The 15,453-nt window shown below is 32.8% G+C and overlaps 1 protein-coding gene across 1 annotated transcript; it reads right to left on the bottom strand.

The window, feature by feature from the left end:
• Positions 1-422: 422 nt before the first annotated feature.
• LOC131927646 (uncharacterized) lies at positions 423-4,842 on the bottom strand. Its single transcript, XM_059283402.1, has 5 exons — positions 4,734-4,842; positions 3,271-3,389; positions 2,573-2,670; positions 1,280-1,432; positions 423-875 (listed from the first exon to the last, which is right to left on the bottom strand). The coding sequence occupies exons 1-5, from the start codon at positions 4,783-4,785 to the stop codon at positions 596-598; spliced, it is 702 nt and encodes a 233-aa protein (XP_059139385.1). The 5' UTR covers positions 4,786-4,842; the 3' UTR covers positions 423-595.
• Between the last annotated feature and the right edge of the window lie 10,611 nt (positions 4,843-15,453).

Raw genomic sequence — 15,453 nt, 5'->3', positions numbered from 1 at the left:
ATTTTTAAATTTTAATTAAAATTACATTGATACTTAATCAATAAACAAGATATCTGCTTATATGTGAGAGAGCTTTCAAACAAAATGTGCTACATTTATTTGTTTTGTCACATTAAAAGCTAACGATGGATGCAACAGTCAGCAGAGTGTAGGAAATACACTGAGGCTGTGTTTTTAAAAATTCCCTGTCTCAGTTGTCATCTATCATATACAAACTTATCGTAGTATAGTAGTATACAGTCATGAATTAGTATGATGCTTTACCATACATTGCTGAGCAAATAAATATCAATTACAATATATTTATTTTTTCTTAAAAGAAAGTTGTGGCATTCTAGTGCCGTAAATCAATACAAAATCAAACAAATTCAACCAACGATTTTGTTCACAAATATATAAATACTACGGATGATATGGACTAATCAGAAATGTAATAATAAATAGCAACGAAAATATATTTCATATAATGCCAATATATTTAAAACAAAATCATTCTACAATTTCTACGACAAAAACAAAATTATATATATTTTCACCTTGATTGTTCATATTTTGTGAGAAAATAACTGACCAAATTCACTTCATGCTCCGTTCCTTATCCTTTTCGGCATTCCCTAGATGCAACCACACGTCTGGCGTTGTTGGTACGATAAATGTGAACAGAAAACAACACACAAAAAAACCCATAAAATAACAGGTCTTGTAGTTGAAAGGTAAACATATCATCTAACATTTCATTTAACATTATATTGAATTGTGTGTCTTCCATCTTCTCCGTCCCTCTCGGGCACGCTGATATGTTAGCTGTAGTGTTTATTAACGAAAGATTACCAGTGACTTTTGAGTACCCAGTACTTTCCATCTCAGTTGTATGTCTAGGAAATAGAAAAAAATGGTTTTGTTCTCTCTCCATAGCAAATACCCGATGCAGATAATACAATATGGTTTACAATGTTAACGGGCTTTGAACATAGGGAGATCGAATCAGGGTTCAATCAGTATATTGTCCCTTAGTCCAACCGATCTCTTATCTGACTTACGGCTGGCTGTTATATCTCACACTCACTATATAAAAAACAAAAAATATTTTGAATGCACTGAAAATAGGAAAATAAAGCACAAACGCACTATATATATATATATATATATATATATATATATATATATATATATATATATATATATATATATATATATATATATATATATATATATATATATATATATATATATATATATACAGAGAGAGATATAAGCATAGTACATATAGACAACTTACATGCCTGAGACGTTGATAAAGGTGTAGTTATTTCTCCAGTAAGAGGGTGAAACGGCCCGGGCAGTATTGTAGCTGATATTGCTATCGATACTCATTTCAACACAATTGAAAGGGTGCTCTAGCTGAAGGTTTTCGTAGTCCTTAATCCTCGGTCTAGTTATAAAAACATAGAATAACTGTTAGCTCATAATCCCAAGGCTACGGTATAAGGAGTCATGAGTTAATCGAGTTGTGATGGGAACTAGACTCACGTTAGGGAAGCAAAGGCGGCTAGACGTTGTGATGATCACATGATTTCATTGTCAATGAACTCTACTTCATCTGGCATGTGTGTCACAGGCACGAGCGGGTACATATGATGAGTCTCGAGCTTGTATTGTAAATCAAAGGATCAAAAGTCCAAATATCTTTTAGCAACAACGTGCATGGTATTTTAAATCACGTCTGATTTTACACGATGTACGTGCGTCGTCCCTGGGACTCGTTTCACTTTTTCATTCTAGTGTTGGATGGGATTCCTCAGAGGCGTAGCGACCCTTCCCAGCGCCCGGGAACAAACTTTTCGATTTGCACCCCCCCCCCCTTCGAGATTTCCATTTGCACCCCCCCTTCAAACTTTCGATTTGCACCCCCCCTTCAAACTTTCAATTTGCACCCCCCTCAACCTTTCAATTTATTTTTACAACCGTTTTGGCGCCCCCTAAGCTCGGCGCCCGGGGACATATGTCCCCCCCCCTCCGCCCCCACTCACTACGCTACTGGGATTCCTTGCAACATAATTAAGTATTACGTGTCAACTTGTTATGCTCCATATAGCCCACTGACTCCGATATAAGCTTACTTTTCGTGTTGGATTTGCTTCCTTAGCCTTTGTCCAAACAAGAACAAACTACAAGGCTGCGGTTGTCTTAGAAGAGTTGCTGTCCTCAGCTATTGAACCTCTTCTACAAGGGGTGGGGGGGGGGGGGGGTTCAAACTCGGAACTTTTCGGTTCAGCAATCATGAGCTTAAACGACCAACCAAGCCAACTTACACTGGTTTAACTAATAATCTAACCTGTCCAATTTAGCAAATAGATTGTCTATTTAAAACAAAGCTTGCACAATTATAGAAATATTGATCGTATCGGAAATTAATACAATCATTTTCATCATATATTAGGCGCCATTAACTTTGACCTCAACAAAGAACAACTTGTTTATATTTTGGCTGATTGAGTTTCTGTTAATCTAATCGCGCGAATAATATACACAGGAAAACAAAATTGTTTATTGAAAAAAAAAAAACGCTTACATTTCAGCAAATCCGTGAGTTGTTCCCGATATGTGTTTCTGCCTTATTTCAAGCAGAGCCTCTGAGTGGTTCCCCAGGTTATGGTCGACACTATGAATCTGTAATTAGAACAGAAACATAGCAAGTTTAGTTATGAATCCCTCTTAGCTTTCTGTATTGCAAGGCAACCGCTTTTATTCCAGCCAAAATTGAACGCAAACATTTATAAACAATTAACTATTCATATATTATATTCGGCCACAATCACACTAACTAAATTTATCTCATTTCGTAAACAGTAGACATATATATATATATATATATATATATATATATATATATATATATATATATATATATATATATATATATATATTTATTTATTTATTTATTTATATATATATATATGTATATATATATATATATATATATATATATATATATATATATATATATATATATATTAACGACTTTTTATTTTCCGTCAAGTGTGGACTGGCTAGGCTTAGCTAGTGGGTACTCAATGATTTGTTAATCGACAACCTGGCCAACAGTTGTAGACTTCCACCACCCTGACTTTTAACCACTTGTCGACTAACCCTAAACGAGATGTACCATAAAAGCCCAGATTTCATTTATTGGTTACAATCTCAACAAGACATCGTCCTTCAATACGATGACAAGAATTTATTGTATATACACATTCTAGTAAAACTTACTTGGACATTTTTATCCGGGAAAACACGAAGAAACGCTAGCTGGTTTTTAGAACAATGTTTCAGGGGATTTGGTCCCCAGAAGTAGACAAGTTCTTTCTTAGCTTCAGCACTACCTGTGTCTGTTTGAACAACATTATATTAGCTCTAATTAACAAAATTACCTCGTACAATCTGTAAAAAATTAAGCCGAATTGAGCTACCCTATTCTATCTCGCATATTCATATTTAACATTAATGATTAGGATGTAACTTTTAAGTGAAATCTGGCTACATTAATTGTCTTCAGGTTTGTGAAAAAAAAAAGCTCTCAATCACCGAGAGAACAAAGTGATTAAAGTTCCTAGAATATGCTTTATGAAAACTTTTTTAGCGCAATTTCCATTCTAGAGAATTGCGTTATTAACTCGTCATTTCTGGGAATGTATGGATGGATGTGTGTCCGCAGCTTTAAGTCGTCTTTAAGTCGTATCTCCTCCTCAACGAAGCAATATCGAGGACTAGTTCCAAAGCAAATATGTTAAGCAAGTTCCAAGGATGAACATAGGCCAAAACAATTACCGGAATTCCTTCCTGGATTTCCCGGAAAAGCCAAAATACCTCGAAAAAATGCAGTTTTTGGCCCATTTTACCATAGCGAATGAGCGGAGGTTCGAAATGATTTTTTCTATTTTGTTTTGAATTATTGAAACTACTTGTGTTGCATTATTTATTTGCTGAACATTTGATTTATCGCGATTTAAAATTGTTATGGATAACATAAGGAAATTGCGCTTAAATTGTCACTAGACTTTTTATTAACTTATTTTTTTTTTCAAATTATAAAGGTTTTTGAGAAATCGAATCTTTAGTAAAGTACTCTTTACACACTACCAGAACGTGACGTAATGATCATTGACCCGTAACCTAATTATAGCATGGAACAGCCCCTGTTACGGGTCAGTTGTAGATGGGATTAAAATATATTAGATTAAATTAGAACGAAGGGGAGGGGCGTGTGTGAGTTGAGTTAACCCCGGGGTGTTTATTTATTGTTATCCCAAGTTCGAGTGTGCGTATAAAAGCTGGAGTGAACGATTGTAAAGGGGATTGTTTGGTAGTGGCTAGGGTCGAGGGACTGTGGGTAGCGGCTAGGGTCGAGGGCTTGTTGGTAGCGGCTAGGGTTGAGGGCTTGTTGGTAGCGGCTAGGGTCGAGGGCTTGTTGGTAGCGGCTAGGGTCGAGGGCTTGTTGGTAGCGGCTAGGGTCGAGGGCTTGCTGGTAGCGGCTAGGGTCGAGGGCTTGTTGGTAGCGGCTAGGGTCGGAGGCTTGTTGTGTAATGAAGAAAATTTCAAGTTAAATAAAGGATTGAACAGGGATTTAATCAAGTTTGGCGTTGAATAAAAGTTCGGTTGTTACAGCCACCATCCTAAGAAGATGATTAAGTCTCCAGTAAAGAACACTAACTCCTTTTTACATATTATCTTACCTGTTTTAGCCGATGCAAAAACGCTTATTAAAATCAAAATTCTTCCGTACATTATAATCTAAGTTTCTTCTTGCTCATTAAACATACTTGCAAATGCCGGTAGAAGATCTGTGTATACTAAAATACTTGAAAATACAAAACAAAAAATAATGTTAGAGACGCAGAAGGATGTACCAGTTGATCATTTTACAGCCGATTATTTTGAATTGAAGCACATTATATCTAAACACTATAAGAATAGATAAGATGGCTCTAGTTTAAAACACAAAACACCCGTCTCTTGGTAACAATAAATACTTAGAGGTCAACCATAAATGACGTCACGCTATTTTGACCATTTTACTTCCCCCCTCCCCTCCGTCACACGTCGTCACAAAAAGACAGACCTCCCTAAAGTGACGTCACACCTCAGCAAGCAACCCCCCCCCTCAAAATTGCCGTTGAATTGTTGTTAAAACATCGATTTTTTCCAAAATCTTGTGAGAACTATGTTAACAGAGTATTTTGATCAATTCCTATTACAATTTATTAAAACCGTTTTCTAAAACGCGAAATAACGGCAAAAATTCGTTTTCTAACATTGCTTTTTTATTATGCAAAATAGTGACGTCACTCCATCTGACCCCCCCCCTTCCCCCTCATCACACACCGTCACATTTCAGGTAGGTCTATATATGGATCTATAGGATAAGACCCCAGCCATATAAACATGCTGTAAAATGTTGTCTAAATCAATAACTTTGAACGAGTTGCATGCATAATCGAGTATAATATTTGTGGAATTGTTTTATTTTAATTAAATCTAAATATAGCATGCTCGTGTATGGCAAATTAGAAATGTAGATTAAGAAATCACAGAAACAACACATGCAGTTTAATCATTATTACGAATCTATCTGCATTGCATCTTTTATATTTGTTTGTTTGATTATTTGCTGCCAAATTATGGGAAACAATCTTCATAACATAATGCTACTGAAACGCAGCTAGTAGAGGGAAAACAAAATTAAAATTATGAAAATGAGTGTTTTTTTATCACGTTAATTTAAAAGCAGAAGATTTTGGAGCCGGTGATTGCAGATACTTAGAAGGGAGGGCAAAACAGCTCAATACGCGTATATAATTTAATGAATGCCTATATATGTATATGTATATATATATATATATATATATATATATATATATATATATATATATATATATACAAATATATATATATATATATATATATATATATATATATATATATATATATATATATATATATATATATATATGTATATATATATATATATATATACATATACATATATATATAATGTGTGTATGTATGTATGTATGCGTGTGTGTATGTATGTATGCGTGTGTGTGATTTTGTGTGAGTGTCAGTTTCTGTCTACAGGATATTAACCACTGATCATATCCTAACATTGAACTGAATTTTATGTCAGTTACACTTACCCTTGTGTCAATTACCCCTCTCCTCCCTGCCCCTCCACCCCCACCCCCCGCCCCTCCACACACACATCATCCTCACACATATCAAGTAGAATATTTCACCAGTCGATTTACAACAATACATCTGAAATTATAACAATAACAGCATACCGTAATCTGATGGACCGAAATGAAACTGCATGTTTAAATACTCGCGTTTTAATGTATTAACAGATATATGTCTACAAAATCAAATGTACTTGTATTAGCTGCATGTGATTTTTTTTTTAAAACATAGATTGTTTATCCTACTAGTTTTCTTTAAAAATGTGAGCATTGTTCAATGGTACTCAAATAGTGAAATATACCAAATCAAGTGTTTTTTCCATATGGATAATTGAAATCGGGCTAATCACAACATTACAAGTACAATTTCGCTGTTGTGTCTAAAAAGAGCATGATGTGCGAAATAAAAATGTAAAGAAATCCATGTATATTTTGCTTATCATAGTATATACACATTTCAATTATTTCGGTATGTATTACCTGTAAAGGCATAGGCCTATATGTTGTGAATTTTTTAAAGAACAAATACAGCAAGTCTTAGTATTCTATGATGTTACTGTATCTAATACTACGCAACTTTCAGTGACAACTTCCGCTACACAAAAAAAAAAGAAACGAAAGAAAAATCTTAATTCTAGTTTTTTTTTACTTTCTCGTATATACGAAGTATAGAGAAAGTATTGTAATCGTGCAAAAAAAAAATCGAGATTTTTACAAATCTCGACGTTTCACACCTCACTGATACGGAAAAACATAATTTTGCAATCTTGTCCGTATGTCTGTGTGTCTGTGTATGCGTGTGTCTGTCTGTCTGTCTGTCCGTGTGTAAACACGATTACTTGAGAACCGTTACAGCTAGGTTGATGAAATTTCATATATAAGTATTTTATCAAAATCATAGATCCGTATCAACTTTTGAGCGATTTCCGATAACCGGAAGTGGTACTTTTCCTACTTTGAATTTTTTAAAAGCCTATAACTTGAGTACTATTTCAGATAGATAAATGAAATTTCACATGTAAGTAAAAGATCTAATTCTCTACTTTCTGTTACATTTTGAGTAATTTCCGTTGACCAGAAGTAGTAATTTACGCTACTTCCGATTTCTCAAAAAACTAATGTAAATTTTTAAAGTACTAATAATATTGCGCACTATTATGCGCTTTTTTATTTGGCGTTCACTTGGTGTGCAATTAATTTGTCTACGAGATTTTATTCTATTTTTAAAACTTTAAGAATTTAAAATGGATTAAAAATCATGTCTATAGCCCGAGTTCCCATCCCCTGTTATTTTATATAAGAATATTCGAGAAAGTTTAGGGGAGATCACTCCCGGTTTATTTAATTTTATGGCTGAATATTTCGTAAATGACAATTTTTAATTCTGATTTAAAATTTTATGTAAACGCGAAAAATTAAAACATCAAGAGCCAACAGAAATTTTAATTCTAATTTTATAATTTTTGTGTCTGAATTTTTTGTTAACACAAAAAGAAATTACATAGGCCAACACAATTTATATTTGAATTTTTAAAATTTGGAATCTACATTTTTCGTAAACATGGGCCAAGAAATGCAAGAAAAGACATGCTACTGATAGACAGTGCTATGTCGAGCAATACTGCGAGGTGTAGAGTTTTCTGAACAATTTTCTATTGATCGTTAATCCAAGTGTGTTGTAACCCTCGCTAGATGCTGAACGAGATTATTTGTCCTGAGATCATTTGTCCGTGAGATATTGTGTTTGAGATATTTCGTTTGAGATCATTTGTCTTGAGATCATTTGTTATAGAACCGTTTAGATCTAGTGTAGTTCAGGTTTTGTATATGGTTAGCTCAGGTTCTGTAAACCTCTTTGTCACCACAATGATGCATGAATAATTAAACAACTACATCACACACACACACACACACACAAATAACCTTCCAGAGAAATTGGGTTAAGCCCTTGACAGTATTCCTTAGACTCCAAAAAAACGGGACAGATTTGTTTAAAATTATTAAAGGTGTCAGCATCATTAATGATCTTTTTTATTCTGAATATTTAATGTAATGGTTTGAAACTGAAACGAGGCAACATCACTTTACCTAGTTCGAAAAACTAAGATGATTTTTTTTAAAATCATCATCTTATTATTTTCCCGATTTATTAGCACATTCTTTTATTACTTTCTCGTATAAACGAAGTATAGAGAAAGTCTTGTAATCGGGCAAAAAAAAAATCGAGATTTTTACAAATCTCGACGTTTTACACCTCACTGATACGGAAAAACATAATTTTGCAATCTTGTCCGTATGTCTGTGTGTGTGTGTCTGTCTGTCTGTGTGTGTGTGTGTAAACACGATTACTTGAGTACCGTTACAGCTAGATTGATGAAATTTCATATATAAGTGTTTTATCAAAATCGTATATCCGTATCAACTTTTGAGCCATTTCCGAAAACCGGAAGTGGTACTTTTCCTACTTTGAATTTTTCAAAAGCCTATAACTTGAGTACTATTTCAGATAGATAAATGAAATTTCATATGTAAGTGTAAAATCTAATTCTCTACCTTGTTTCAAATTTTGAGTAATTTCCGTTGACCGGAAGTACTAATTTACGTTATTTCCGATTTCTCAAAAAACGCATGTAAATTTATAAAGTACTAAAAATATTGCGCACTATTATGCACATTTTGTTTTGGCGTTCGCTTGGTGCGCAATTCTTTTTTCTATGAGACTCTATTCTATTTTTAAAAGTTTATGTAATTAAAAATCATGTCTACATTCCAAGTTAAATAAGAATATTCGAGAAAGTTTAGGGGAGATCACTCCCGGTTGATTTTCGTAAGTCGTAAAAAAAATTAAAATGTTAGATGCAAAATATAATTTGTTGTAAAATCGGTAAATATATCAAAATTTGCCCAAAGCCATTTAATAGTTGCCTTTTTTTTTCCATAAAGAATACAAACACATAAAATGTTTGCTTTCGCAACTTTTTGTTTTTTAGTATATATTTAGTAAAAGGAAGTATTGTAATCGTGCAAAAAACAAAACTTTTGGAAGTCAGCTTTTTATAAGAAGGCCATTTTTTGTCGGCATTTTGTCCATGTGAGCATTTTTATCCTTGTCAGCCTTTTGGTCCCAAGTTAACATAGACAAACACACACACACACATACACACACACATACACACATACACATATACACACACACACGAACACACACACACACACAAATATACGAAATAGACGGACAGGATTGCAAAAACTACGTTTTTTGTTGTAAAACGTCAGAAAGTGCCAAACTCTTGATTTTCATTGCTTTATTTTCACGATGAGAATAAGTCCTGTATATTAAGTATACAATAAAGCAGAGAGGTGTAAAACAGCTAAAATTCCTAATTTCATTCAATTTGTGTGCACGATTACAATACCATCTGTATACGAGAAAGTATGTACACAAGAACCTTTAAGGCAGACTGTTCTTGCTTTATAATTATACAATACATAAAAGCATACTTTTTGTTGGCGTATTTATTTCTCTTGTGTAGATTTTTAAGGTGCACACCAAATGCATTATTTTGTTTACAGTTTATTATATTTAAAATTAATTCACTTTGAATAGGAAGATTAAAACAACATTTAAAGATACATTAAACACAAAATATACATTAAGTAAATATCAGATAAATATCAGATATTAACTGGTAAATATATATATGTTATATATATATATATATATATATATATATATATATATATATATTATATATATATATATATATATATATATATATATATATATATATATATATATATATATATACTAGCTGCATCCCGTACTCCGCCACGGTAAATCTTTTTTAAATGTACCAACAGAACAAAACTAAACACAACACAAACGAACGCAAAAAAAAAACGAAAAAACAAACACAACACTCATAACATAAACACAATTTAAATGCAATCATAAAGGCATATTGCTCACAGTCTAGCCCGTAGCGCCAAATCGCGCCCTTTCCGGTGATTTGCACCCCCCTCAAACTTTCGATTTGCACCCCTTCCCCCCCCCCCCGCCCTAAAACTTTCGATTTCCACCACTCCCCCCCCCTCGCAATTTTTTCCAACCCACTTTGGCGCCCCCTAAGGTCGGCACCCGGGGACATATGCCCCCCCCCCTCGCTACGCCTCTCCTATAAAACCCGAAAGATAGAATAATAATTAGAAAACAGTATAAATAATAGGCAGCATCTATAATATATACAATATTTCACTTTATCCAATCGCGCATTTTTTTTCCAGTACTTTAAATTTTAAAAATTTACAATAGAGTTTCATAACTAAAACCATTGCACACCTAATGAACGTGATGACGCGTCTATAATAGTGCTGAATAGTTGATTAAAAATTATAAGTAATAAACAGTAGGGCCTACATTCAGTGAATAAAATAAATAAAAGATTGCATTTTCTCAATCCATGCTAATTATAATTTTCTAACAATAATTTCCTCTTACACATCCGAATAATTTGCATTCACATTTTGCTAATTATATTATTGCAACACTAATTCCTTCTATGACGAACGTATATTTGCATTCACATTTTTTATTAGCGTGAGTTTAATGTATTTTTAAATTACATCCTTTGTCAAAATTAGAAAAGAGTTAAATTAATTTGATTTTTCTACCCTAATGTTATTATGTTATTACAATGTATCCACTTTTTCTAGGAATATAAACGAAAATGATATTTGACATTGATCCTTTTAATATGTTTTAGCAATGTGCGTGTATTTAATATTTTCTTCAAGTTATGCAAAAGAGTAAACACAGTGGCAATTATAAAATAGCTCTATGTCGTTATATAAACAACTCCTACTCTATTACTTATAATAAGACACTGCGGTGCACTGAAAAGCACAGTATGGTGCGATGTTTACTTTTATGGTTCAAAAAGCTATAGCGATGGCAGAAGGAAGGAAGGAAGGACAGACACACGCTCAGCCCACTTATATTATATATATATATATATATATATATATATATATATATATATATATATATATATATATATATATACATGAAATACATACCTTATGTCATCGAACTAAATCTTTTTCAACCGAAAAATGTATAGTTAGAGGGTAGCATATAATAATTTAGAAAGATAGATTTTTACAAATATGAAATTAATATTATTTTATTAAAGACAAAAGACAATCATTTTTAGTTACATTTTTACGAGTGAGCTGGAATTCAAACTGGTTCACTCAACTCTTTGTTTTCTCAATTTTTTTTTAATGCGGTTTTGTATGTCAAAGATTTGTAAAAACGTAGTTCTAAACTTAGTGCTCATGTTGTAATAAATAAAGATGTCCACACTGCCGAAGATGACGTCAAACAGGATAACAAAACTTGAATTAAGAATTAGAACATTCGAGTACTTTCCACTAAATGTTAACTCTCTCTCCAATGCCGACGCTGTGTAAATCATTATTATTGGAGTCTGGCAAACGACAAACACCATGGAAATCATGATCAGCATCCGGGTTACTTTTTTATCTTTCTGCGATATTTGTTCATCTTGGAGATATTTCGTTGCAGTTGATTTTCTCCATTTAGATTTTACTTTGAGTTTGAAGATGATAACAATGTTGCTGAAGATGATGATGATGTAACATGAGATAGGAACAGCAAGGTCGGTTACGAAGTACCAAATTGTGTAAATATCAGAGCTCACGCGGTACCGTGATACTATAACAGTTTTGTTTCTGGATGGGACGAAGGCCGCTTCAAAATACCTCATGAAAAAAACATGAGCAACACATAACAAACACACGACGAACACGCCCGTGTTGAATGCCCATACAACACGTTTAGAGATTATACTCTTGATTCGTAATGGAAAAACTACACACATGCATCTTGAAAATGAAGAGAATGCGTTGATGAAACCACACACACGAATAAAATACGTATGCGGGTAGCAAATAAGTACTGGCACGATATCAACCTGAATGAAGGGAACATCAGCGTGTAGGAACCATGGACTCAGCATAAAGGAACCCATGGCTAAAAAAAGCGCTCCTATGTTAGCGACAGCTAGTGCCACGAGCGTGATGTTCACAGTCTCTTCGAACCCTTGTCGAGTGAACACGATGATGTTCACAACGTTGGTTCCGAGACCAAACACGGCGAATATTTCTACTAAAAAGATGTAATTTAGCGTCGTGAAAATGTCAATGACGAATGCTGGGATGTACACAGACATAGACTCTGTGGTAACTGGAAATTTGTTGGCTATGTTGCTGTTGCCAAGTTGGGGGGCTTCTAGCGTGGTAGTAAGACCAGACATAGCTGAAAATACGAAAAAAAAACAATATTAATATTAATATTGCATTGTGTTGGTGTTTTTATTTGTGTTTTTAATTGCGTTTTTTTTCTTTTGTGTTTGTGTGTTGCATGTGTGTTTTCGTTTGTTTTTGCATTGTGTTTGTGTTTGTGTTTTCTTTTGTGGTTGTGTTGTGTTTGTGTTTTCTTTTGTGTTTGTGATGTGTTTGTGTTGTGTTTAGTTTTGTTCTCTTCCCAAGTTTGTACATTAAAAAAGATTTACCGTTGCGGAGCACGGGTATGCAGCTAGTATATATATATATATATATATATATATATATATATATATATATATATATATATATATATATATATATATATACGTACATAAACACTACAGTCAAACGAGTCTACGTATTACATATTTATTTTTAAATTCATTTCAATTCTATTATACTAAGGTATGTAGTTAAAAAAAGAATTTTAAGGAATTATGAAAAAAAAAACGAGAAAACTACTATTTCGTGCACTTTCACATCTTATTTCAAATAAATGAATAAATAAATACACCTAATATTATTTAATAGTAATTTAATTTATGTTTTTTTTTGTGTTTTTTGTAATCTTAGTAAATCAAACTTGCATAAAAGTTCAAAATGTAGAAAAATGGTTCTCGTTGAGTATAAATAAATTTTAAGATTAAAATTAAAAATAATCTATCTCCAGGGTTTGTGATTTAGTTTTCTATACCTTTACTAATTCAGCAGACGGTAACGTTCAAACTACCGAGAGGATTATGTTGCAGGTGTAAGGTAACAGGCATGGAACTCAATAGGAGAATACCATATCAATAACATGACCATAAAAGTTAAAGTAGCGCCGATGTAACAAAGTGGAAGTTTTATAACGACTGACGGATACTGCGTATACCCTTGTACGTGTTTGTGTGTTTATGTTTCTGTATGTGTGTTTGTGTGTGTGTGTGTGTGTGTGTGTGTGTGCTCAGATATTTGCTGCTCCTGAATGAAATTGGTCTAATAGTTCCACAAATACTATAATAGGAAAGAAAACACAATAATTTCGATAAGCCTGTGGCGATGTCTAATGGTGTACGAATCTGGAAATCTTCCACGAAAATAATTGGAATTTCGACAGAGAAAAATAAGAAAAATCATGGCGGCAATTTTGTACTTATTTTTCTAGCATGTATGTTGGGATATTAGGCGTGTTCACAATAAAAGTTTTCCGAAACGTTTACCTTTCCCCCTAAATCAGTATTTTAAGTAGATTCAAATTACATTTTCTTCATCGAATTTCCAATCTACCGTCTATCTTTTTTTCTCGAACAGTTTATTTTGTTAAGCAAAAGGTTACTGACTTGAGTTTTGTTGTGTATCGATCGAGCTATAAAGAGTCAGAAATCGATTGCAATCATGTGACTTTACCACATTGAGTCTATGATAATGTAGATCTTTGATAAGAAAACTATTCTTTCGATTTCCATTTACATTTTTCCCGTAAGGCTGATGTTTATCATAGCCGTTGCTCTGTTCGGATGACGTACATCAATTGATGTAAAATAAGCGAATTATACCCTGCAATGCAGACAGTAGAACAAAGACCTCTCAAATTTCCTCGACCATTCATAATTTACTATATGCAACAAACATGAAGGCTCTCATTGCAAGCACAACTAGAACTGATGTATGTTTGCAAGAAGAAGAATAAGGCATTTGATTTCTTTTAATAGTTTAAAAGCCTTGTTAATATACATGTAAACTTTGTTACCATATATCGTTGACAAATGTAAACTTTGGGTATTTAATAATAATAAATATATTCTTTCCATACTACGTTGAATTTAGTTTGTTTTGGTGAATACGACCAATAATTTCTTCATATTATCGAATTTGAATATCCACCAAGCGTTTTCTATTTGAAAATTAAAAAGTGTGTTATACGCCTAATAGAAATAACAAGAGTATATATCAGTATCGCTACGGCAGAAGGAAAATAATGCATTATAACGCATTAAACATTTTAGTCAGCATTTTATTCTGTATTTTGATTCGATCTCTATATATTGTCGTTTTTATTTAATTGGTGAGCTATATACATCGTTGTTTGTACTTAAATGCAAATTATGTACACCAATGTTTTGAAGGAACGGTTGAATGGCCTTGATAATTTAATCTCCAAAAAAATATATTAAAAAATGCCATTTCAATGAGTTGTGACTGCAACAAAAATAATAATTTAAACTTTTAGTTAAACAATCTAATACAAGCCGATCTATTTTCGACATGCTATAAAACGGTATTTTATTTTATTTTAGAATGTATACTATTTCATAACCACCTATGTTGTATTTTATTTACCATAAATTATCTGCATACATATACAATCCGAGTTGATTAAATGCAAATATAAACGCGAGTTTTCAATTTTAGAGAAAAAAAACATGGAGGTTACAAAGACGCAATGTAATTTTAAAAGAGTTTATGCAGGCATGTTTTCGATTTCGGGTGTGTGTGTGTATGGTATGGGGGTATGGGGCTGGTGAAGGAGATATCTTAACTCCACTTCATTGAATAGTTAAGTCTGTTTTCAGTCTTACTTTCATTATGAATGCTTTTTGGCATTTTAAATTTACATTACATTGTTCTGTCTGTATAAATATTATTATTTTGACATTGTTTTAACTGACAAATAAAAAAAAAAGAAAAAGCATATAAATTTTTAGTTATAATGACGTGATGTGACTTAGTGTAAGTGGCGATGGCATATTGCATATTGCATTTTTTATTCCCAACTAAATCATAAGTAACAGTTTATTTAGGGATTGAGTTCAAACTCATAAAGATACATTTTAATCGGAACAAAGTTTTTCAAGCTTGATTTATT

Source organism: Physella acuta, unplaced genomic scaffold, assembly GCF_028476545.2.
Source record: "Physella acuta isolate Inbredline_101_S28 unplaced genomic scaffold, ASM2847654v3 ptg001426l, whole genome shotgun sequence".
NCBI classification, from domain to species: domain Eukaryota; kingdom Metazoa; phylum Mollusca; class Gastropoda; family Physidae; genus Physella; species Physella acuta.
The sequence above is the reverse complement of the archived record's forward strand: the minus strand, read 5'-3'. Positions and strand labels throughout refer to the sequence as shown.